This window comes from Pseudochaenichthys georgianus, chromosome 17 (genome assembly GCF_902827115.2).
Source record: "Pseudochaenichthys georgianus chromosome 17, fPseGeo1.2, whole genome shotgun sequence".
Classification (NCBI taxonomy): domain Eukaryota; kingdom Metazoa; phylum Chordata; class Actinopteri; order Perciformes; family Channichthyidae; genus Pseudochaenichthys; species Pseudochaenichthys georgianus.
In genome coordinates, this window is record NC_047519.1 from 18,165,831 (window position 1) to 18,192,910 (window position 27,080).

Sequence of the window (27,080 nt, forward strand, 5' to 3'; positions counted from 1 at the left end):
TTTCAGTTGAAAGGATGTCCGCGCTCTACTCTCCAGGCAACCATCATGCTTCTCTGCCTCTGGGCAATTGGCAGCTAGGTCACTTCAAAGGCCCTGTATTTAAATCAGCTCATCTCGGTCAAAGCTCTCTGTTCTGGATCCACAGTGGTAGAATGAGAAGTGCAATGACATTCTTTTTTTCCATTACAGACTGAAACTCACCCGACACAAGGACACCCGATGCCAGCTTCCAACCATTGGTCTTATCTTCAATACTGAAATGTTATTATCTGTTAAAAGCGAAACAGCACATTCTCTAAACTTATTACTAATCTGTACATTTGAAATAGAAGAATCTGCACTGTTGTTCTTATCTCTGTATGGCGTTTGTATTCTGGGTCTACATTTCCTGTTATCTGGCATTTATCATCTTTGTAAGTGTGATATTACTGTTCCTCACACATAAACATAAACAACCTTTTTAGGCAATTGCTATGTCTTCTAGACAGCGATATTTGGAAGCCCTTAAGCACCTAAACAGGCATGCTGCTAAAGATGTAGGAGTAGTACCCCCCCCCCACAGTTCATTATCCACCAATGTAATGGCTATAGGTATAGGAACACATTATGAGAGGATTGGCATTATGGAAGCCAAACCGCTCTCCTTTTTGGTCATGGTTGTAATTATTCAAATGCTAAGGCATATGCTGTTGTATTAATATGTATGTATTTAACATGTAATCTGGTATTTATAGTCCTGTCTGTCAGTATTAGAGGCATCTTAAAACACAGAGTGCTGATTACAGAATCAGGCGTCACTCCTCCCCCGATATTTGTTCTTGCATTAAGTCTCTTCATCTCTCAGTTTGTTTACTGACAGAAATGTGGGAGGACAACTGCTGCACAAAGACACGGATGCAGCCTGTAAAGGATCCACTGCAAAAGACATTGAACACACAGGAATTAAAAACCCACCAGTGTTAAATAAATTATAATCGTTACCATATTAATCAGTAGGCTCTTGACTCTTCCTTCAATATTTAAAGTAGACTTTTGTTTTGGTTAGGGTCGGGTTTGGTATGCCTGTATTCCATTAAATATATAAATATGTTAATTTATGTAGCCTTTGTAACAAATGTACTTATTTAAACCCAAACCATGATATCCTGTGGGTTCTGTGGGTATTGATGGACAAATAATACATTCATTTTGAATTGCTGCCTGTTTACCCTCAATTCTTGATACATAAACACATTTTTATAACTATATAAGGAAAATATTGTGTGATTGCATACGTCTATGGCAGAATAATGACTGTAACTATGGAAACTAGCAATGGGAATGTGTCCTAGAGTTGTGGAAAATATAGCTGCGATATGTGACATGTCTTTTCATCAAGAGGGGGGGTGAAACACTCTTCTGATGCATTTCAGCAGGTACATAAATCACATAAAGTTTCCAACTGAGATTTATGATGAGTGACAACATATGATGAACAGAAACAGAATTTACATTTGTAATACAAAATATATCTATAAATGGCAAACTATCGTAAAAATATATGAACAATACGTTAATCGATAATACACATCTTCACCCATATGTGTATTTCATATACACTACATTTGAAAAAACTAATGCCATAAAACAGTAAAGTCTACAGAACTTAAAAGAGAGAAACAAATAGATAAAACCTGTAACATCCCGTCATGTCTGCTAATCAGGTTCATGTTATTGTTTCACGTTTAATTCATAGCCCAGGTTAGATTTATGTTTAGTAAAGTCTTTTTGTTCACCTGTCTAGTCCTGTCATTGCACTTCCTGTTTTATTTTGTACTTACCTCTGCTCTCATTTCAGGTCCCTTTACTTCCTCCCTTTGTGTGTTTTCCCGCCATCGTCAGTGTCTGCCCCGCCCCTGATTGTTTCCACCTGTTCCCCCTTACCTCATGTATAAATAGTCCTGTCTCCCTTTGTCCTGTGCCAGTTCGTTTTGTGCCTTGTGCCATTTAGAGAGCCAGCTTGTCTCGCCCAGAGATTATTGTATTTTGCGACCATAGTCAAGTTTATTTAGTTTGTAATTTGCTTTGCTATGTTTTGCCTCTTAGGAGGGATGTTTTGTTTGAACTTTATACTTTTACAAAGTAAAGACTATTTTTGAACAAACTTTCTTTTGAGTCGTGCGTTTGAGTCCAAGTGTCTGTAAGGTTCCTAACAAAACCAACCCCAGAAACTTCCGGTATCTGATTTTTTTATTTAACATTGTTTGTTTACCAGAGCCAAGGTCTATGATTGCACACTCCCATATCCTCACTCATAATGGAAAATAAATGGTAGAGAATGCAGAACCAATTCCAAAAAAAAAGACTTGATTAAACTTTGATAAAAAAAAGAAAAGAAAGAACAATGTTAGATGGAAGTAAACTGTAGACATCTAAAGCTTGTGATGAAATCATTTCTTAACAATGTATGTGTATATCCCCTTATTCCAATTATTTACAACATATACATAACTGAACATTATAAAACAATATTGTTGAAATGGGGCGAAGCCTGCGAGCTAGTTCAGGCAGTCAACTCGAGCATTCATACATAACGCCCCTTGCCCCTCTACAACCAACTAAACAGTCACCTTAATATGCCACTCTATTTAACCTGCCAGATATCTCTCTATGCTTAGCTTGCTGCTGCTAATGCTGCACATACTTCCACGTTGCTACTGTTTGTCTGCCCCACCACCACCCCAGCTTCCACCTGTAGGCTCGGGGGGTTAGTTATTTAATCATCACTCATCGTGCTATCTGAGGAGTGAAGAGCGCCGAGCCTAGATGCCAAACTCAACTATATGCTGCTTCTAATAAACATATCAAAGAAACACGTGAGTTGTCTGACTGAACTGCATTAATGTTGTATTGGCTATTAGTGTTTTCAAAGGTGGTCATGGATGGGATTATACCTTTGCTTATTCTAAAAGAGATAAAGCAATCTTATTTATGTTTGAGTCATGTTTGTGTCCATCTGCGTGAAATGTGTGAGTCCAATATTTACTGGGTAGAAATATATCACGGTCTTTAGCTGCTAAATGCTTCACTATGTTCACCAGCTTATCTGCCATTTGGTGCTGAGCAAGTTTCGTACAGTAGCGTTCATCAGCCGTAGGCAGCCGTCTTTAGAAGAAATGAGGTTGGTGAAATGAAGCTCAGCGCAAGTTCAAGCAGGAAGGCTGGGTATACATTCATTCACTCCACAGCTGCATAAAATACGGATATCAGGATCGGGGTTTAATCGCCAAAGACTATTAACATTTCTATCAAATGGCGCAGGTGTCAATAAACGTTCTTCAAGCAAAAAAGGAAGTCTCTTCTGATTGAAACTGAACCAGTACAGTAAAGTAAGCGACCATAGGCCCAAAACAATGTGCTGAAAGACGCTAAGAAAGAAAACGGGTATGGAAAGAAAAAGGATTTCAGCCATTAGCTTTTCGTCAACATTTCTAGAATTTACCAAACATGTAGCATTGTGTTCCAAGGAAATGCTCAAACAACATTCAGACAATGCATTCACTTGCAAGTGTTTCAGAGTCTTTGTGAGAAACTCAAGAAGTCTGTACACTGCTAAGCTTGCAAATAAATAATACATTTTCTATATCTGGATGTGGCAATGTTCTGAAGATGTTTTGCAGGGAAAGGAAAGAGAATATAAATGGCTTTTCTTGCAGAGACTGCAATCAGCTGAAATCATCATGACTTGCTGGTCAGAAAACAGCAGGGGAAGAATGCAATTACCTCAAAATAGCAATCAAATCACTCCGATAGATAGAAAAACACCAGGGGATCCAGAAATGTTATAGACTGTATCTCTACAATACTAAAACTCATGGTGGTGACTTTATACATGCAGAAAAGATCAAATGAACTGATTGTTACAGTAAACCTTAAGCATTGTCTGTTCAAAAACGTCAAGAACTATAATTTGGCTTTTACAATTTGCCGTTTGCTTCTCTAACATCGGTGCCGGCTTTATTTCTGCCTGTTACTTCAGACTAGATACCATTTCAGCGTAGACAGTTCCTCAAGATGACAGCGTTTGCAAAGTGCCTCAAGGTAAAGTGTTGCATATTGTAGAGTGAACATCTGAAGGGATAAGTCATGTTCCTTTCAACATCTTCCTCATGTCGAGGACGTTTTCTTTTCTTTTTTAGACGAGGACGTTTTTGCACTGCCAACTTCCAGCAGTGATCACCATTATAGACAACAAGACAGTTTCATTATTTCTTCACATCCATATTGACCCAGACCAATTTGCAGCAGACTGTCTGTGAACCTTGAAGAGAACCTACTCTGTAATCAGCATCTCATCAGGATAATCAACCTTCATCACACACTGACCTTCATGGTGTTCCTCAGGAGGAGGAGGAGGAGGAGGAGGAGGAGGAGGAGGAGGAGGAGGAGGAGGAGGAGGAGGAGGGAGGAGGGGCCAAATCACAGCTTGGTCCTCAATAAAAAAAAGGCACATTCAAAACCTGATTCGACATACTTTTAATGATATTTTTGTAACTTTACAATGTCTTATACAAGTATTTATCCATGCTATGCTTATGTTTTAAAAAAAGATAATGGCACACAAGGATATAATACTCATACATACTTTGAAGAGACTCTCATCCAGAGGAAATTATTTCTATATTCTGCCTATTAAAAAAAAGCAGGAGTGCTAATAAAAAAATAACACTACAGTATATAAATATAAAGGATTATGTAAACAGAAGTGCAAGACATAGCCTTACTAATTAATATGTTTACATAAGCATTTTTTGGAGAGCAGACATGGAGCCGATACCAAAAAGGCGTGATAAAACTCACTTTCTCTGGATTTGTTGGTCTGTAAATATAAGATTTTATTTCCAGAATGTTGCTCATGAAAAACGGGTCCAATATCAATTTTGGTGGGAATAAGTCATATATCTGCACTCAGGATTCATTACTTCGCCATTTGGTAAACTAATGGAGTCCATTTAGTAAACTAATGGAGTCCATTTAGTAAACTAATCTAGTTACATCTTATTTTAATACCATCTGGATTCGAGAGGTATTTCAATGGAAGATGTAAAAGGGGTCTATAAATGTGCATATTGGATTTTATTTAGATGTCACACTTGTGTGAGGTTCTCACCAAGTGGGAGATATCTTGGCTGTTACATACTCCCTATCTTTGACTGCTGGCATCAACCCTGTTTCCCTCCTTGGCTGATCATAATAACGCTATAGCATGAGCCAAGCATAACAGAAATGGAGTTTGGACTTTGCAGCCGAGCTTCTTGAATGAGCATTCCAACAAACCTCAGGGAATAGTTCATTTCTAACAGTGCACAGATAGCTTAAAATAACTTTTCAGCAATACAATCTCACCCACAGGGTTAGGGTTAGGGTCGTGCCGGAGATCAGCTTGCCAGCTCCTGTCAATCAAACCCAGACATCGACATATTTCAATCGCAGATCTGTTTATAAAAAAGGAGCCCGATCTTATTTTTTTTTCATACATTTCTCATATCCTACACAAATACATGTATGGACTATATATAACCATAACCCTTGGCCTTTCAAGATCACATCATCTGCCCCTTATATTCTCTGAGGAGCAGCTGGTCATGTTGGGCAGTGTGTTTCCGGCTCAGTGTTAAGGTTACGCGATGAAAGATGAGATGCACATATATAAAGTCAACATACAGGAGTAAAGGCCGGCTCACACAGAAATATAAGAATTGAAAACGTTTGTTGCCCAGAGCAAATTTTGGTTTAGTGTATATTTTAGAGCAAGGGTGTATCTTCTGGGACAGACACAATAGATTGTTCAGTAAAGAAATGCCTGCAGCCATTGGCACAGTGTTCATTCATGAGACGTAAAAGGAGAACGAGATGAGAAAGAGATAAAAAGTGGTACTGAAACAGAAGGAGATGTGTATGTACTGTTCTCACGATTGTGTGTGTGTAGGTGTGCTGGGTGTGTGTCCACCCTTAGGTGCCTTGAGGGAAACAGCAGAACAAAAATAGAGCCTATCGACATTTCACAGTTCACTGCTTCCACTCCTACCAAGCACGACACCAGCATGCAACAGTAAAACTAAAGTTTTTGTTATAATATTGAATAGCCCAAGCTGTTTTGTCAACCTCTTTTTTAAACAGTGTGGTTTAGTTAGTGACCACACAGGTGATAATGATGACAGGAATGCTTTTGAAGAGACTTTGTGTGATCCTGCAAGTGTCCTGTCCTTTTTATCCTTAATTATTGCACACGTGGTTATAGAAAGCTGCAGGAATGAGTCTAAAAAAAATCTAAATCCATAGGCAAAACGTTATTGTCTAGAATCATTTTCAAGGTCAACCTACAAATACACATCATCCCCTGAAACACTGTTATGCCAAGATCCCTATAGTCAAACATGTTGCCCCACTGTTCCAAGGCCAATTCTCCCAAAAAACACACTCTCCCTTCAGCAAACATACTGTAAGCCCAACACAAATAATGCTGCGTAATCAAAGTGCCAACTGTTGGTGTGTGTTTGTGGTTTAAATGGATACTGAGTTCCTTAGAAATGAATATAATTCTGGATTAATGCAGGAGATAATAAAAGATCATTTGTTCCTGCTGTTGTTTCTACAACTTAAGGTTAATGGCTGACAGAATAGTGTTCGAGTAATTCTTGAACACTTAAAGATGTTTAAAGACGCTGTAAATGAAAGCAACAACTAAGATTACACCCCTCAATGAGCTCTTCCTTTCCACCTGAGATTTAAGTTCGCCATGGTGATGCTTACTGCTAAGCGACTCCTGGCTGAGAGTAAGAGAGTTTTGGCTTTAATCAACAATGTGGAGCAGCTCCAGGATTCCTCTCTGAAGTCATCACTACAGGCAGAGTCTCTGCTAAGCAGTTTACCGACTTAAAACAGAGCCTCGCGATATCACAGACATTACATCGGAATTTAACTTTATGGTGAATGACTCTTAAAACCCACAGGATAAACAGCGCTTAGCCTGCATGAGTATTCTGCAGTTTATAGATTAACTATAAATGATCCTTTTTTGCTGTAATTCTTCACGTTTGCTGTTCATGAGCATTTTGAGCTTATAAACTATAGTGTTGGAACATGTGTACCACTTGTGTTTTCTCACTCAAACGAAAAAATAGTGTCAGTTAGAATGAGTCAGACACAGGTTTGTTTTGGGGGTTTATTCCCAGGAAAGAAGTTTAATCGTTGTCGTAGTGAACATGGTGAGGCCGAAGCTGCTGTAGTGATGAGTGCAGCGTTGAGACGGCTGTTTGACACATGAGAACAAACAACAATGAGCACAACCATGTTAGGGTCACATGTTGGACAAATTGCAGAGGCTTGAAAAGAAAACACATATTTTCACACAAGCTGGCTGACTTCTGTTCATCACAATCAAAATGCATCATTAGTAGCTTACATGGTTTACTGGAAACCCCACTCAGTTTGGGAAACCAAATACAGTCCAAATCAAAACGATAAAGATGTGGGCAAAAGGGGGGAATAAGGTTTTTGTGTCCGAATAAAACACTGCCTTAATATCAAAGGTGCAAATGTTTTTCTGCCGCTTAACAATGAACATCAACAAATCTCAACATGTAGTTTAAAAAGGATGAATATATAAACTAAATAAATAATTGAAACGTCATTGGATAAGCTGAAATGCACATCACTGCAAAGCTGATGACATTTGGAAAAAAACAACTAACAGGTTGTTCTGGAACCAAAGCAATATGTTTTAAACTGAGTGGGGGTTCCTTGTAATTCTCTGGCAGTGAAAATAGCAAAGTATTCTTGGAAGAGTTTTCAAGAAGCAGGCATACACATTTGGCTGATCTGCATCCTTTTTTTGTTTGATAACGGCAAGAACATTTCATTTTGAGAAGCACACACCACAATCAATATGGAGGGTGTGTTATGGAGCCTTTTTCATAAAGTCAAACTCTAAGAAAAATGCAAATTCAAAATAACCCAAAAAATTCAACAAAATGTCCTCATCAGCCAAACTTTGATCCTGCGACTTCAAATCTCCCTCTAGCATAGAAAAACTAAAGGCAGCAAAATGTTGGGTTGCCATAATATTAAATATTAACACCAATATTAGGGTTAGGAAAAGAGGTTATTATAATGCATAACACCAGCGTTGTAATGTTGCATTTGTTCCGCATGTATGTGACACAGAGCAAGTCTAACCATGTTGTGTTGAATCTATGAAATAAATCCTCCATGTTGACTCCCCCCCCTCGGTCACATCTGAACACCCATATAAAATATATTTAAGGGGGAACAAAAATACAATCTAAAATACATTTCCAATCACAATGCAAACAAATCTGAGATCCATTCAAACCAATTTCCCCATATATTCAAACTATCTCCACTTTAGTTCACATTGAGCTAAGATCACTTAGGGACCACTTCAAGCTATTTCTCTGACGCATAAACATTACAATGTCTAACAAAATCACAATACTTTTGCTAGTTGTTACACACTCCTGTGATCTTGGTGAAGTTGATGTTAAACCAAGCTGTTTTTATTCAGTCTTTTATTATATTAACCACCACTTCTGTGAAGACATTACAGGGAGACAACATAATAAGTGTGGGTTATGTTGGGACTGTGGAAACGTTGGAGAAACTGGTGTTACACAGTGAACATGAGAGCATTTCTACCTGGGGCAGGATGGGAAATAATCTCAAACAGAATCTAGTTGTAGTGTTTTAAATATTAACCTTGCAAGATCCCCAATCTTTGCAAAAGTCTGTCTAAAGGCTCTTTCTTGTTTTCTGTCATTGCTGCACTACAACTCTCCTCCAGCAGGAGGACATACAACATGTTGAAAGTGAGAATAAAGAACAAAAAGGACCTGTGCCTTTCTAAACCCTATGATTGTGTCAAGAAAACACAACTTTTAATCACTAACTTTTCAATGCATATACAGTTAAAAATCATGTTCATGTGCGGCAAACTGGGAATACTACTGCATTAGTCATGAAATATTTCAGCGGTCAGACTTTGATCCTAAGTGTTAAACCTGTAACAGAATTAGGGATATTATGAGATTGACTCAAAAAAAGAGAAAATACCCAGGCTTTATACAGTATACTCCTGAAACCGCAAAACATCTGTTGGCTAGAGAATGCTTTTCTATATATTATAATAATAAATGAGTACTGCATTTTTCTATTAATATTTCTGAACTGACTTGGGCCTCGTTGCTGTCTAGATCGAACAAGTTTAGATTGTTTTTTTTTTACAAACTTCTTTCGGTTTGTGTAGCAAACAGCCGCAGGTGAGCAGAAGCAGTGACCCCCATTCAACAACTTCACAAGGAAATGTTGCGGTGACTTCCTCATACAAAAAAACAAGGGACACTACCCATCATTCTGGTGAAATAAGCTGTGTTTTTCCTCTCAGGGTATCGAGCCATAACACCTAGCCTTCATAAAATAGACTGCCTGACAGCTTTCCACTGTTTGATGCTACAAATGAGGCCCAGAGACATGACAGCCACAGCTGAGATGTATGCATGGTAAAAAAAAAAAGTAGATTTAAAAATGTAACAGAGTAAATGTAACACTAATGTTGAGTTTCTTGAAAGATATGAATCATACACCATTAACAGAAGCTTTTCTAGTCTGCTGTTTTCTTTGAAACTCATTAAGGGTGGTGGTCAGTAACCACCGTTTTGGGGGCTGGCATATGACAACAAGGGAAGGTGATAGGTGCTTTCACAGTTGGACAGACTGAGAAAATCCTTCTTCCAGGGACCTGGTGCTTAAACCTTTTTCAAACCTAAGATGTGTAAGGTTATCTTCCGCAGCAGCAATCATTGTAAAGTTCGATATGTCCCACACGGAGAGGCTAAGATGGTGAACACTGGGGAAACTGGAAGCTATATGTTCCTCGGTGGAGTTCAGCTCTCAGTGCACTTCATGGTGGTCAATCAATGAAGACAAGCAGGGCATTCCGAAGTGAATGACCTCAGAGTGGGGGATGAGTTCAAAGTTTGTCCCTCTTTCCTTCTCTTCCCCAAACCACCACTTTTTTCTCATCCTCGCATGAATTGCAGCGTCTCTTTTGGAGGCACAGGAGTCGGTGAAAAGAGGCATCCTTTGCAGCGTGATGAGAAGTGTGTGACTGTGTATGTGTGGGGGGGGGCTAAGGTTTGGGGTTACCATATGTGGGATTCACAGTGAGTCATTTTTATGACGCCCACCCCCCCACCTAGCCGGCGGTAGTTCATTCCTCCGTACAACCTGGGAAGAGAAGCAAATGAGGGAGGAGTTCAAGTGCTATTTCGTGCAGTAGGAAGAATGTGTTCTGGTTCCTTTTGGGTCTTTCTACTTTTTAGGTATTTTCATGCCTTTCTAACTTTACAGGAAGTGTGACATTACAAGATCTCAGTCAATTATGACATGTCTTTATGAAACGGGACATTCAATAATGTAAGTGATATTCTATGATAATGTTATTACAGATAAATATCCAATATCTGTACAAAGCATATGTGACGCGTATGAAAACAGCCTGACACCAAACAGAGGATTGTGAACATTGTTTCTGGAAACACATGTTGCTGTGGAACACTAACATTAACCCTAACCCAAATTCACAAGTACTTAAACGATGAACTAAGCTAAAGGTAACTTCATTTTAGTTGAACAGCCTTGCAACTACAACATAAAGTGCAAAAAGCTAATAACCTGTATGTAGTAACTGTATTCAGTAACGTTATTATTTCACATGGTGCCTCTTACCTCCATGTGTTTGCGTCAGGGTCATACACTTCTATAGTTTTGAGATACGTCGTCCCATCGAAGCCTCCCACTGCCATCAGCTGACCGTTCACCACAGCCAAGCCCACCTACACACACAATAACACAAACACTTCAGCTCTGTATGCAGATTGGTGGATTTGAGTTCCTTTAATATCAAATATGGTAACTTAACTGAAAAAAAATATTTTGGAGATAATATTATGTATCTATAGCTTTTTCCATAAGCCTGTAAAGAAGTACATTATTTTTAAAATTGCACTTAATCCCAGCACACACTCACCCCGCTCCGTCTGGACGTCATGGCCACGACAGGAGACCACTGGTTTGTGCGGGGGTTGTATCGCTCCGCACTGCTCAGCTCTGTGGTGTCGTCTCTCCCTCCCACGGAGTAAATCATGTCCTGGTACACCGCGCAGCCCAGGTGTTTCCTCCTGGTTCCCATCGGAGACACCGTGTGCCAGCGGTTCTCCTGAGGGTTGTAGCGCTCCACTGAGGAGGAGAGAAGCACCCACAGATAAGGAGGGATTATTAACTGTAGAACAGCAAAAAACTGCATCGCCTAGCTTTAAGAGTGTACTTGTCACTTTACTCAGTACCTACCTGTATTTAATGGTGACGTCCCATCAGACCCTCCTACAGCGTACAGGAAGCCCCCGAGCACCGCCACGGCTACACCCAGCCTCCTGGTGCTCATGGAGGCCACACGAGTCCATTTGTTTTCCTTAGGATCATACCTAAAGCACAAGAAGGACACCGTTTTATCTCTAGGATTAAGACTAAACACCAGCTTTTCAGTAATGTTAAGAACTTTTCTTGGGCCCATGTGATTGGAAGTAAGTCAATGTGGACGTGGACAAAAGTGGGCAGGGCTGTGGCCATCAAGTTAAAGCTATATAACATAGGATGCTAAAAGGGCCATCATATCAAAAGGCTGGTGCAAGAAAGCATTAAGAAATAAATGGAGGACTAAATAAAAAACACGCAAGAAAGAGAAATCTGTTTCACTGAAACAGAATTAATACAATAATCACAAACACAGCAAAACAAGCAACAGATAAAAAAGTTATTGTATGCACAGAGGAACTAATGTTGGGTTAGATAGCAATAGTTCATTTGGCTAATTATCTTAGCATCATTACAGATGAGGTGCCATCAGACGCTTTTTCTTCTTTCAGTATTTGACAATAATTAGACAAAAAAAATCTTTACACTTCTATACACTAAGTGGAGATGGTTACATGGACGGTTTGTCATATATTGAGAATATGACATACCTTTCTACTATGTTGAGACAGGAAACCCCATCCTGTCCCCCTACAGCATACAGATAACCTCCAAGGACAGCCACCCCCACGCTGGTACGACATGTGCTAGTAGGGGCCACGTCACTGCTCCACTGATTGGTCTTAGGATCGTATCTGGACAGGACAGATTAATTAAAGACGATTAATAATGATGTTAAATATATTTTTATATCTTAATTTCCAACAGATCCTGAGTGATCGTGCCACACCTCTCCACAGAGTTGAGGTACGACGAGCCATCGTGACCTCCCACCGCATACAGCAAGTCGTCCAGAACACTGACACCCACTCCACACCGCCGTTTACTCATCGACGCCACCATCCGCCACTCGTTGGTCTGGGGATCATAACGCTCAACGCTGGAGATGGCATCACCACTGCACCAACCTCCAACTACAAGACAAGGAGACAAAAAAGAGGGTTTACAGTTTTGCACATGATGTATGCAAGCTATTTCCTTCACCAAGGTAAACTACAATCATCCTCCAAACAGGCAGTGGTGTCTACATAATTCTCCATATTCGATTGCAACGGAATCTTGATTTAAGTTATCGTCTAAAACAGATTATTTTTAATTATTAAATTATTTCATTATTGCCGCTGGGTGTGTCCTGGAAGATTTAAATGTCCTGGAAAAATAACAGATATCTTGGTCAAATATTACCTGGCAAACAAACCCAACCAGTCTTCTTTACCACGCTCTATAAAACCCTTGTTGGGATGATATATTTAATAAAAAAGGATATGTGAACATTCTTTAACCAATTGTAACATAATAGAAATTGTGATTACATGGTCTTATTTTCACCAGACATTATGAGTGGAGAGATTAAAATATATAGTTATCATCATCATCATTACCAAACAACAAAACCTTTGTCGGAAAATACTGACCTGCAAATAGGACTTCTCCACAGCGAATAGGTTTCCTCGGCCGTGTTCTGGGACCCTGCATGAGTGGCCTCTCCTGTGGTAGCAGCAGGTAATTCTTAGCCTCGTCAACCAGGTCTCTGTGAAAACAAAATCAAGGTAAATGTTTTTCATCTCAGTATTTTACAACCACAAGATGCATTTTTCTCACCAATGACATTGAAATGGCTGATAAACAGCACTCACCTGCACTCTTCGTCACTTTTTATGAGAGGGTCTGACCCAACAGTTCCCACCAGGAACTTGGGGCTGAGCAGCGGCAGACGGACATGCTGCAAGACCTACACAACACAGGAAATAAGTCATGCTGGGCATACATGACTTTAATGTACACCAACAACTATACAGACAATAACCAGTAACCGTTATATACTGATAACTGATATTTCTACACCCACAAACCTGGGGTAGCTGTGGTCTGCGCTCCTGAATGCTGTACTTCACCCAGGCCATGACAGCGTTAAAAACCTGCTCCTCGCTACGCACATTGAGCTCATCGCTGGAAATGATGTCAATCAACTGGTTGGCAGGCAGCAGCATGAACTCCTCACTTTCCATTACCTACGACACAAGAGAAGAACAGTCTGTCAGCAGCTGTTTTACAAAGAGAGAACAGAAAAGTCAAATGCTCCTTGATCAGTGGAGCTTTGAATCATCAAACTATATTGTACGGGTTTAAAACAACAAGTGACAGGGGACTGTGGAAACACTCATTCTTATCCATGTTCTTACCTCCTGAAAATTGTGCTGGGTGAACTTGTCTGCGATGCGCAGCAACTCTCGGCAGGAGTGTGTGTCTGCGAAGGCCCTGATGCCCAGACAGTTGGAGGGATCCAGCTGCCTCTTGAGGAACTCGCAGCAGGCCTCCTGGATCTCAGCCAGCTGCAGAAGGCAGGCGGCGGGGAGCAGCGTCTGCACGTTTCCCTCCTCTACCGTCACCTAGGAGCAGGGAGGTAGAGACATCAGACACTCTTGATGAAGCTGTGAGGCACGTGAGTGAAACTAGTTATTTCCATCCTCACTGCGGATGTGTTGAGCTATTTCTTATGCTTTGAGAGTGACATTACCTAGTAACATGTACATTATTCTTTGGGTTAATGATGACAGACCTTACTGTACTGTGAGGGAAATACAGCATCTTCGAAATGCTGTATTTATATCCTTATTGATACTTATCAATTACCTTGTTGTGGACTTAGCTGTATTGTGTGCAAGTGTGGAAATATTACGGTGGCCCTGCAGTGCAAGACACCACAGCATTTCAGAAAACACAACAGCATTTCACATTGGAAGGAAAGGGTATTCCTTTAGGGAGAACACTTCTTGTTTGTGATTGGACAGAGCCAGCCAGAGAAGCACTGCTGTGATTGGTTGTTTTTGCTGCCAATCAAGAAATGACGCTGCGTGATTGGCCCAACACATCATCCATTAGCTGTTAGCACACACTCAGAGCTCACAGCTCCTCATATCTGTTCAGAAACTGGACAAAAGTTAAACATATACAAAACACAGACTGTCTATGTCATGGCGAATACAGTCGCTGCTTTATTTATGTCTGTATGACGTTGTTGTGAGAGTGGATGGGGCAGACCTGCACTTTTTTATTTTCCCTCCCAAACCCCATCCCCTCAGGAAGCCTTTGCCTCCTGTCAGGTCATCATTGTAAATAAATGTGTTCTTAATTGATTTTCCTGGATAAATAAAGGTTCTACTACTACTACTACTACTACTACTACTACTACTACTACTAGCTACAGCAAGGCCGGCCCTGACTAATTTGCCGCCCTAGGCAAGATTTGAGCTGCCCCCCCCAAAGTGCAGACACTCACTATGACTCGTGAATGCATGCACGGTTGTGGGATGACCACCAACACAGAAAGTTATGGACACAAGATGTGTGCAAATGTATTTAGTATCCTATCATATACATATTTTCTTTTTCTTTATGGATATTTTACAAATCACTCCCCTTTCAAACTGTATTCTTGTTTATTAATAACAACTTTTTTTTACTGTCATATATTATTTTATACTATAAGAGAATAGATGAAAAATATATTCTCTTATTGTTGTATAACTATAATGATCATATAAAGGTGTGCCTTTACCTCACTGAGCTGAGGTTATCAGAGCCTCTCAGTCTTTCAGGAGAGAGCTCTCTAAAGCTCTCCCCTGGTTTTTAAGGGGCTTATCTGCATGTAAATATTATTGTAGACTACCCAATATTCGCATCGGTCTAATCGCTCGAGTTTCACCGCGGCTGTCAGCTGTGTTTGTTCCTGTCATTCAAACAAGGTGCGCTGGAGAGGGGGCGGGGCGTATCTCCATGTAAATCCTATGGGAGATACCAACTACAACAAAATGAACATATTTGACGGTGATTTAATTGTAATACACGTTTCAAAGTGATGCCGAAATAACTACATACTGATACCGGTTAGTAAAAACCACGAATTAACGCTTTGACAAGTCTGCAGACAAGACGGCAGGTGAAAAGCTTTTAAAATGAGTGTTTTCTGAATGGAATCGGATCCATCAGGCTAAACTAACCTGTAGCTGCTCCGTCCACACTCACAACAACATCATACAGACATAAATAAAGCAGCGACTGTATTTGCCATGTCCAATCACAAACAAGAAGTGTTCTCCCTAAAGCAGTGGTTCCCAAACGTTTTCAGTCGACATAATAAATGGCCCGCTGGCCCGGAAGCACTATTTAGACACCCCGGGCCAGCATAACGCACTTTCCACTTGCCCGCTCGGGCCACTAAAAATATTGCTTTAAAAAAATTTTCCTGTGGTATAGATATTTTGACTAGCAATTCAGTTAAATTGTTTCGTTTATTAACGCTACAACATAGCGTTCCGTGAGTCGGTTGTCGTTGTTGGGGGGGAAAAGCAAACAGCTGTTTGCTGCGGAGCGCAGCGCGAGCAGGCTCCCGTGAGCGGCAGCGCGCTCCTTCACTACAGACTATCGCGCCACCTAACCATTCGCTAAAATGTTTTTAATACCAGCGGTAATCGGCCAAGCGCCGTGCAAAAAACTATCTTCAAATAAAAGAAAGTCACCGTAGGAGTTAAAGGAGAGTGACAGGGAGTATGAGAAGAAGAGGGAGAGAAAGTTTCAGCCAGCTTGATCGATGGAGTTGGCTGCAGTGCCGCGTCCTAAAACCCTTTTATAATCTATCGATTAGATTTATGATTGGAAAATTATAAAAGTAGGGTAGACATGTGGAGATTATCCGGCTGAACAAAACGTGCATTTATCAAACAGGTTAGTTTTCCACAGACCTTATTTCCAGCTATTTTCCAAAACCCTGTGGAGAAATCCCATTGCTTTTTGTCGAGGGAACCAGCAGCTTACTTCCTGGTTCTAGGACGCGTCACTGGCTGCACCTCTCAATATGATGCCAATATAAACAAGGTCTTCTGTCGGCTCTGTACATCAATGCTGACAAGTAAGTGAAGAGTAGACAATATAAAGGTATTGGCGATAATGAATGCAGATAATAATGCAGTTTAGGATAATGAAGGTTCTAATCAAATCAATTACATAGCCATTACATATCTAACTCCTAATGACATGAAGGCAGAAAGTACATTATACAAATAATAATACTCATAATAATAGCAGACATTTTTTAACAATGACCGCAATATCATTATTTTAATAAACCAAATATGAACAATTGAGGAAAATGAGGAAGAACTGATTATTCAAATGTTGTAGTACATGTAGTTAGTGCATAAATTAGGCTACTATTGCAACAAATGTGTTAATTTTCTTCATTATTAGTCGATTTTTGTTTTGGTGGACGAATGCTCCGGGCCAGTGGTTACAATGGTGGGGCCAGTGATAATACAATTCCACCGGCCCGGAGGGCCAGTGGCATTTTACCCTTAATGTCTACCCCTGCCCTTGGGTATTGGAAATATTTTCGGGACCCCCCAACCCGGTTCCCATCTATGTTGGTAGGATTAATTGTATATTGTTGTAAAAACATTACATTTATTATGGATTACACATGAACAAAAGTGCTTGTAATAGATACTGTGAATTAATTTGGCCTAATTAAAACTGGTTGGTCTTCTTCCCTGAGTAGTAGATTTTTAAATTCAAATTTCTTTAAGGAAAATATATTAATTAACTACTATTTCTACTGCAGGTTGCAAACGATCACATCACTTTACCATTCCTATTCCACACTAGCTTATCAATTACTTGTGTGTGCTTGCTTTCCCTTGCAGATCTTCTCAAACCAGGGCTGTTGTTTTGAGACTGCCACTCTCAGTTCATTCTCAATGTTCAGCTTTGATCTGTATTTCGTTTTGATGGCAGCAACAGCAGAAAAAGCCTATCTCACACAAGTAATGTTGCAAAAGGCAGCATTAGCTCACAGCTCTCTGACCAATGAGATATTTTCGAGCAGTGTTTGTTTACAATTGAATAATAATAATACATTTGATTTATATAGGTGCACTTTAAAAACAACGTCATCTCAAGGTTTCACAAAGCTAAAAGGAGAAAATAATAAAAATTTAAAAATCTTCCCGCGACCCCCCTGCAGTACCTCCGCAACCCCACAGTTTGAAAACCACTGCCCTAAAGGAATACCCTTTCCGTATAAGTTGAAATGCTGTGGTGTTTTGTGAAATGCTGTGGTGTTTTGTGAAATGCTGCGGCGTTTTCTGAAATGCTGTTGTGTTTTGTGAAATGCTGTTGTGTTTCGTGAAATGCTGTAGTGTTTTCGGAAATGTTGTAGTGTTTTGTGAAATGCTGTGGCGTTTTCTGAAATGCTGTAGTGTTTTCGGAAATGCTGTGGCGTTTTCTGAAATGCTGTGGCGTCTTGCACTTCAGGGCCACCGTAAAATATATGTTATTACATCCACTGTAATGTAATGTCTTGTTCAGACTTAAAGAATTGTTGGAGCAGGTAGCTGTCGTTTTTGACATATTTAGCGGCCATTATCACTATTTGTCATGTTATTGAGATTTTTGGCCATGATGGTAGCAGTGGTAGATTTGCGAGAAACATTGTATTTTGTGTTACTACAAACGATACACAGCCAATGCCTGATGCCAAATATAAACACTGTTTACTGCCACTGGCGTTACCTGTGATGTGTAGGCAAAGTCAATGAGCAGCTCCATGGCTCTCTCATCGATGTCGCGGATCACCACTTCAGTCTGCCTGCTCTCTGCCAGCTCTCCAGTGAACATCGCCCTGAACAGATATCACCGTTACAGCCAGCACTCAAAAGTATTCCATTTCCACCTGCACTTTTATGTGACCTCAGTGGATTGATTTCCTTCGCCATATCTGAGTGGAATTCAGTGTTTGTCTCTTGGTACCTGAAGTACGGGCTGCAGGCGGACAGGATGACACGGTGAGCGTAGATCTTCTTGGCACCCACCACCAGCACCACGTCACAGAGCTCCCGGTGTTTTCTCAGCAAGTTGATCACCTCCAGGGTCTGTCGCGGGTGTTTGTCCGAGACGTAGGGCATGCGTGCAGGCTGGGGGACCCCTTCAGGGAGCTTGTTGGGGTCCCCCAGAGTACAGCGGCTGGTGATGTCCATTCCAGTGGCGTCTTGACGTGCGCTAGTGGCCCTAAAAAGAAATCGGATGGGCAATAATAAAGTAAGTAAATGTACCCTATGTTTTCACTTGACATTTTTCAACAACTCATCTTGTTCAGCCTGGAAGCCATCTACATTTAAGTTGAACAGAAACTCAGCATAATCATTTATTCTTATCTTTGATTAAAAAACATTCTTGTTTAAGGTCTAGTGATAGAGCCTTAATACCACACCTACCTGCGCATTAGCTTTGCGTCCATGCACTGAAGAAAAACGTTGGGTCCCACAGCTTGGGGTTGACCTAAAACACAGCAAAACTAATCAAACGTTGTCTGTAGTCAGTCTGTCCTCATTTGAAATGTAAGAGATGGAATAAAGGAATTGTAAGTGAATGTCGCACTGTTTTTTCATTTTCTTTGTGCCACACACCTTTCCAAATTTGATCTGTAGCTATATCTCTGACAAAAGACAGGAATCAGATTGATCTGTTTTCTTATACTGAGTCACAGGTTATTTAGACACACCTGTACAATCCATCAAGTTCAAAAGACGCCGCAGTTCAATGAACCCTGCTTCTGTAAGACTAACAATGGTTTAGTTGACACCTTGTTAAACAGGTGTTTCAATAATGGTGTGGTCATGTGGACAATATAACTATGAGGTGACTTTTTATGTATTTGTTATCCAAACATACAGGTAAATGGGGATTAGAAAACTGCTTAAAATGTATTACAGTCCTCTAAGAGAGCAACACTCACTACAGCCTTAAAAAGGAACATGGAGTTGAATCTACACTTTTCTGGCACAGTCTACAAAATAAATGTTTTCTACAATGTTCAGAAAGGTGGGCTACTGTTCCTTGCAAAGTAATTATATTAAGAAAATGCATCTATTTCACTACTGTGAGCTAGTTACACTTGTGAAATGTTTTAATGTTGTGATACCTGCTATTGTAAAGTACAGTATGTCCTTACTTGTCTGTTGCATCCCGTGGGGTTTGGAGAATGAATGGAATACAAAGACTAGCTAGATTGCAAATTGGTTAATTCAAGTCCTCATTCCCTGTTTTGTTCATTCATCTGTATGTGTTCGTAAACTACAACAGTTGGTTTGGTAGTCAGCTTTCATAGAAGGCAGCAGCTAGATGAAGGACGGTTTTCAAATGGCATCGCACTAACTGTATTAACCTTATGAGGATTACTTGGGGAAACCAAGAACGCAGAACTATTGGTGTTTTACGGGATCAGCAAGACAGCGGCTCAGGCTTGACTATAAACATTAGCTTCAAGTCCAATTAACCCCAATGCCAGTCCTATCAGTTCATTTGAAGTTAGTACAGTTAATCAGATCACTCCCTGTGAGTGATTTATTTGGAGCTGCATTCTTCGCTTGATTAACAAGTAGTTGAGATAAGCTAACTGTTTGTTGTTAGCAGTTTCAGCAGATATACAGAACCGGATGCGAAGGCAGAACACTTAGCTAGCTACCAAACGTTAACTACCATTTACAATGTTATGCTACGAATGTGGCTTCATTGAGGTTAATCAAAAGTTGTTACAGAAACACATTATACATATACTAAAAGAAGAAGTGCCTGCACCTGTGTTAAATTGCGTTTGCTCATAATATTAAAAGCTACTTCCCGAGGATGTCGGTTGATGCTATGTGCTATTGCTAACTTAGCAGTATGGAATCCACAGGCGACCCCTAACTCAAAACACACGAAACGGTCAAGTAAATGGTTGCAAACAAACAAAACGAAATATAGCAACACATGAAGACATTTCCAAGTTGGCTGACATGTTTAGGGTGTCTGTGGCCGCTTGAGTCTGCCTAGACATCATTCACAATGCACGGATGAACTAAACTGTAATGCTAACATTAAATAAGTTAACGCTTCCAAAACGGTATGTATTTGCGGTGACAGTTATTAAAAAAATTAAAGCTAATTAAGACGGGGGTTTACCTTATATTTCCATCCTAACGACAGGAAGAAGTTGACCGGGTTGCTAATGTTTACAATTGTATACCGTCGGCTAAACACTGGTGTTTTTCTTCCTCTGTATTATGCGCATGCCAAATTCCAAGCGCCACTTCCGGACATTGTGTTTTTCAAAATAAAATAATGAGATTACGTCATTGTAATGGTTTACATGCAAACTAGGAAATATTATAGCATTTACACATATCTACAACTAAGGGAAGATTTGGTTCAATGTCAGGGGAATTTGTACAGTTTAATGTTACAACAACCACATAGCCTACGTGTCAAAATGCTCTCTGAAATGTCAGTCATATTAAATCTGTTGCTCCTGCTATCCACCAGAGAGCGCTGCAAGATGATTTTCGAGAGATGCAAAGATGAAAATCTTTACATGTTACTACTTTCACCCTCATCTTAAATGTGTGAAGAAGAAAAAACGGTATAAAACGTGCTTGTTTGTAACTGATTATTTGAGGAAATATTAAAACAATTTTACAAAAGTAGCCTACAGATTCAAAGCCTATTTTAAGGCAACTGAATACATTGTTGTGTCGACCATGGAAACAGTTGCTCGTCCTGCTAGTCTGCTACTGTTGCCAGTGTGTGTGTGTGTGTGTGTGTGTGTGTGTGTGTGTGTGTGTGTGTGTGTGTGTGTGTGTGTGTGTGTGTGTGTGTGTGTGTGTGTGTGTGTGTGTGTGTGTGTGTGTGTGTGTGTGTGTGTGTGTGTGTGTGTGTGTGTGTGTGTGTGTGTGTGTGTGTGTGTGTGTGTGTGTGTGTGTGTGTGTGTGTGTGTGTGTGTGTGTGTGTGTGTGTGTGTGTGTGTGTGTGTGTGTGTGTTATCTAAAATATGAATCTACGTTTATCAACAGGTGGAGGATGAATATGGATTCTAATGTGTGTCTTACATGGATTAATTGAGTCTACTTTACTTCTTTACTTTTTTTGTTTTGTAAGAAAAAGAAACAAACTTGAAATACATTTCAATCAATGTTTATTTATATAGCCCAATATCACAAATGTTACATTTGTCTCAGTGGTCTTCACAGTGTGTACAGAATATCAGTATGACAATACGACACCCTCTGTCCTTAGACCCTCACATCGTACAAGGAAAAACTTCCAAAGAAAACCCAGTTTAAAGGGAAAATGGGAGAAACCTCAGGGAGAGCCACAGAGGAGGGATCCCTCTCCAGGACGGACAGACGTGCAATAGATGCCGTGTGTAAATTGAAAAGATAATACATTTGCAACATAGGTGTGATGTTGTTTATTAACCTCTTAAGCAATGTTGTTTCATAGCTTGTAACTGGCACTGACTGAGACAGCGTTCTGGTTGTAAACCATGCAATACAATCTTGTGGGACATGTTGGTAGATGGTGGAAGTATCTCATAATTAAAGACAACATTTATCTATACCAAGTCAATATATTGAATAGTTACATTTTTTTTATTCTACCATAAATATATATTTAATCAGAGCTTGTTGCATTGCATATTGTTCTATTTTTACTATGGAGAGATTGAATAGCAACTGTAATGATTTACTCAAAGTTGGCCTCACACAGACTTGATGCATGGTAATGTATGGAGTTGGTTTGTATTGGCCAACAATGTGAATAAATTACTGAGCCTAGAGAATCGTCTGCCACTCTACCAGACAGCGAGGGCCTCTCATACACCCCCTCTCTCTTTCTGTGTGTGTGTGTGTGTGTGTGTGTGTGTGTGTGTGTGTGTGTGTGTGTGTGTGTGTGTGTGTGTGTGTGTGTGTGTGTGTGTGTGTGTGTGTGTGTGTGTGTGTGTGTGTGTGTGTGTGTGTGTGTGTGTGTGTGTGTGTGTGTGTGTGGTGTGTGTGTGTGTGTGTGTGTGTGTGTGTGTGTGTGTGTGTGTGTGTGTGTGTGTGTGTGTGTGTGTGTGTGTGTGTGTGTGTGTGTGTGTGTGTGTGTGTGTGTGTGTGTGTGTGTGTGTGTGTGTGTGTGTGTGCGTGTGTCCCACTTGGGCTAATGCCTCCAGACAGAGACAGGATATGGATGTCAGTTACATATTTACGGGTTGGTTGACAGTATCAATTGTGAATCTATTTGTCTTTGTGGCTATGTTTTATAATGTTTTTCATAGGGTAATTCTGGAAATGAATACAGTATGAACCAACTAAAAACAGGACCTAATTGAATTCAGAACATGTACATCCTTTATTTTAACTCTTACAGTGAAATGTAACTGGCTGTAGGACTTTGCGATCTGGGATATATCAAATATAGGTTAGAACATAATGTAACTGTCAACTGTGTGGGTAATCACTGTTTTCATAAAATATTAACACAATGAGATTTTTGATAGATTATCATTTGTGAACTGGAAATGACTTGTGGATAAAGAAAATATTACACATTTGAAAAAAGACATTAATGCAGCCTTTAGAACAATGAAAAGACAATACTTTTGCCATATTACGATATCCAAAATCTAAGTTGATATCTCGTCTCATATCACTATATCAACATATTGCCCAGCCCTTACTGGCTGGTTGAAAGTGCACACCCCCTTAGTTTGATGTCTAGCCAATGAGAATGTTGTCCTCCTCACATGCCAAATTACACTCAGTAGCTACCCTCTTTGTTTGTTTTTCTACCTCTGATACTTTGGTTCCTTGGGATATGTGTGTATGTACACCTTGTTGGCATGCAGAGCAATGAGACTCTTTCACCATTGAATACAGAGATATTTTCGCCTGTTACTCTTGTTTTGCGATGACCTAAACTGTTGGCTTGCTATGCTTTTGCTTTTTTTTAGTTGTGTTGTGTTTACAATCTCTGCTTTAGTTGCAGCTTTGTTCAATTGTGATACTGTAGGTGCCTTTCGTCTGCATTAAGTTGCATCTTTGATTTGATTTTGTTTTGCCCTAATCTGATATTCTTTTGTTTTGGTTATGCTTATTTCATTTCAATGTGTTGTTTGGTTGGCCTAAGCTGCTTTCGAGCTCATGTGGTTGGTTTGTTGCCCAAGCCAACGTAGTGAGCATTATATGATCATTTGCATATTAGGTATTTTCGAATTAATTTGTGCTGTGTTGTGAGAATAGTTTGTAGTGATCTAAGTACGGGGCATATTGTGCCAGTAGTGGAAATATTTTCTGTAAACCCTTGTGTATCCTGTCTCCTGGTTTTTGCCCATTATGAGTTTGAAGCCCGCTTGCAACTCAATAACCTCTGAGCCTCCTACCTATGGCCTTTCCTGATTTATTGTACATTTTGAAATATTTACATTTTGTGAAACTTGCAAAAAAACATGTCAAACAAATACATACGGTTATAATTTACTTATCCTTCTGTATTATTTTGTGGGCCTTATATTTGGGTGTGCCTCAAGGATTTCTGTTAGATCCTTTACTATTTATTTAGTCTACAGCTACAGCAATAAAAATCTTCCAAAACTGTCACCAGATCGATTTGCATGTATGCCTTGGAAAAGATCACACAGTGGCTTAATGTTGGCACTATGGCAAGACAAAAGGTATGTTTTACGTACAGTAGGGCAAATGTGTTTCACGGGTGAAAAATATGGTAACTGAAATTTGGCGTAATAAAGGTTAGAAGTCTTATTTTTAAGACACAATTCAAAATGTGGAATCATGTAGCTGGAGTCGGAACAAAGCAAGCCATCCATAGTTTAGGTGTTAACACACGGTTAGGTACTTGAAGATAGACATAATAGTAGGGACAAGGCAAGCTGTATTTATTTGGGTGAGCTGGCAGCAGTTCTGACTGTGTCGCTGCTCAGAACCTCCTAGCCTATTGTTTGTGTACCAGCCAGCCTACTGGCCGGACGTTTACCTCCATTACTTCGCTATGTTTTCCTCCACTGGTGGCCCAGAATAACCTGTCATTCAGCAGTCACTATTCACCCATTTCCTCCAATAGCGTGACTCTGCTGTACAAGGAGGAGGGAACTGAATTAAAACAGGATAGAATGAGGAAAACAAGATGTGACAGAGAGGAGGGTTTCACAAAGGACAGGAAACACAGACATGTCAAAGAGAATAGGAGGGAGAGATTAAGTGAAGTAAAGTGAAGTGGTAAATGGGGTTTGGGGAGAAAGAGAGGGAGAATAGAAGACAGGAGGAAGGAAAGAGAGAAGGTGTATACAGATGTTGTAGACTAATAAAGACGGTAAGGAGAACAAATAACAGAAAACGTATGAAGACAGCCAAAAATATTCCTACTTCAGCTTTGAAGTCCACTTTTCGATACAATGTTGTGATTCTGATATCATTTGATAAACAGTGGTGGCTTCCTGTGGGTGCCACAGCAGATGAAGTGATGAAAGTTGTTCTAATAACAGAAGTGATTCAAAGCTTTAGGTTTTTAACAGAGTTCGTCAGCAGACTGACAGACGCAGCTTTGATCTCTTTCTTTGATTACCAGTGTCAAGAGGACAAACTGAAAAAATTAAACAAACAAACTGTAATTCAATACAAATATAATTTATATAAAAATAGTTTTGTGGGTGTGGGTTGTCTTGCACATTAACCTCGTATAGGCCACGCCACTTTAGACTTGTTAGAGAATAACAATGGAGCATTTAACAGCTAAACAGCCAGGTATCTGTTCATAAGCCAAGAATCTGATGGTTGAAGGACTACAATTTCCCGTATAATCAGAGCATAGTAATACAAATGTTTGGGGGCAGCCAAGGCTCAAACTTATAATTACAAAGGCATGTCTACAGTATACAAGAAATGTTCTCAGATTGATAAACTTCCATATCTTTTTCAAGGTTGCCTATTGGAAATTATTCTTTAAAAGGGCTGATATATTTGCAGGATGTACACATTTATATACGCTTCACAGGATACACGCATTTCAGACTCTCAGAAGGAGGTGTGTATGTGCTCAGGCAATAGTAATCTAAAGCTAAGAGGGAATGCTTTCCAAATAATTGAATAGCCTTTAGGGTTTACCTTATGACGTTGAATACTCAGGAAGGGTTTTCTGTGGGGTGTTTGAAGTACACCCTATATTTTGTAACACAAGCGTGATGGAGGAGGAAGTATATTGATGGATATTAAACATGCTAGCCAACATACACAGATATGTTGTGGGTTTTTGCCTTAGCGCTCAGATGTATTCTGACATATTTGCGTGAGCTAAAAGAGGAATAAATCAATGGGATGAAAGTGGTCCGTCAACACCAACAATCGGCTTACAATGAGTTTGCAGTCTGATTTTTTGCTGTGCAAGCCAACCAACTGACAGACAGAGCTTTGAAGCTGTGGCTGCAGCACTCAGCACCACAGTTTAAGGCCTCAAGACTCATTTGGAAAAATACTTTTTGCTTGCAGTTTTACTTGAACAAAAGAATGTTTAATAACGTTGAAAGCTAAGTTAGATAACAACTCATATGTTAAACCTATTTTGTTGTCATGTATTATTAGCATCTACACGTGAGTCAATGATGGGAAAATGAAGTAACATCAAATTATAGACAAATCCTAAGGCAAAATCTATCGACATTAGGTTCTTGAACAATGGAGGGTTGTGTTGAACAGATTCTTTTCAAATACAAACACTCTTCTGCAACAGACTGCTGCTTTATTGGCCGTATAAACAGAACATTTAGTCCAGGTAAGGAGTCATGTGAGAGTACTGCCCCAGATCTGGAGATGTAATGCTTGTCAAGGCTTGTCACTGGGTGCTGGCAATTGGTGGTTTTGGTGTGAGTCGCTCTTGATAAATTGTCATTGTTGATTACTGTATTCCTCTGTGGATGGTCAATAACAGCAGTAGCAATAACTTGTGGGCCAATTTTTCCGTTTGACCACAATATTAGAACATGTCATGGCTCGGATGACAGCATCCCGCCACTGTGTATCTTTATCAGTGGTGCTAACAGCACTAACCATGGCAACAGTGGTGATAACAGCTGCAAACGGTCACACATTAGGGTTGGGACGGTGTTATCAAAAATATCGCCTTATGAACGATGCTGGCCAGTAACCCATGAACATGAATAGGGAGGAAGGTAAAAAAACATTGCACATTTGGAATGTATATTACCATGAGTTCTAACCTCAGAAAACTTTAGCTAGCAGGTCCAATTATAAGGATGTTGTAAAAACAGTAAAATCTCAGGCTTTTACGCTTCACCAGACAAATGACAGCGCCATCCATTATTCATGATATGAATATTTGAGTTCCTATATCAAAGAGACTGGCCACTTGTTGAAATAAAACCACTGAAATCCAGAGGTTTTCACTGACCACAGTAATCTCAGTAGAGCACTAGCACGCTAGCTAGCCTCTGAGGAGAAAACACTGTTTCCTTTGGAGCAGTGAGGGAGCCTTGGATCTCTGTTTCAGTCAGTGTATTTTCAGTCAGTTTGACTGCAGATGATGAGTGAAGAAAATGCAGGAAACAGATTGAATAATATTTCTAAATGTTTGATTATTATGAGTGTGAGATCACAAACACGTATTTA

General features: G+C 39.9%; 1 protein-coding gene across 1 annotated transcript; it reads right to left on the reverse strand.

Moving 5' to 3' along the window:
• Positions 1–7,196: 7,196 nt before the first annotated feature.
• klhl20 (kelch-like family member 20) lies at positions 7,197–20,711 on the reverse strand. Its single transcript, XM_034104231.2, has 14 exons — positions 20,587–20,711; positions 18,858–18,921; positions 18,394–18,651; positions 18,157–18,265; positions 13,773–13,979; positions 13,443–13,601; positions 13,227–13,321; positions 13,005–13,120; positions 12,320–12,503; positions 12,081–12,224; positions 11,407–11,540; positions 11,087–11,295; positions 10,786–10,892; positions 7,197–10,284 (listed from the first exon to the last, which is right to left on the reverse strand). Exons 2-14 carry the CDS (start codon positions 18,878–18,880, stop codon positions 10,200–10,202), a joined length of 1,830 nt encoding a protein of 609 aa, XP_033960122.1. The 5' UTR covers positions 18,881–18,921; positions 20,587–20,711; the 3' UTR covers positions 7,197–10,199.
• Between the last annotated feature and the right edge of the window lie 6,369 nt (positions 20,712–27,080).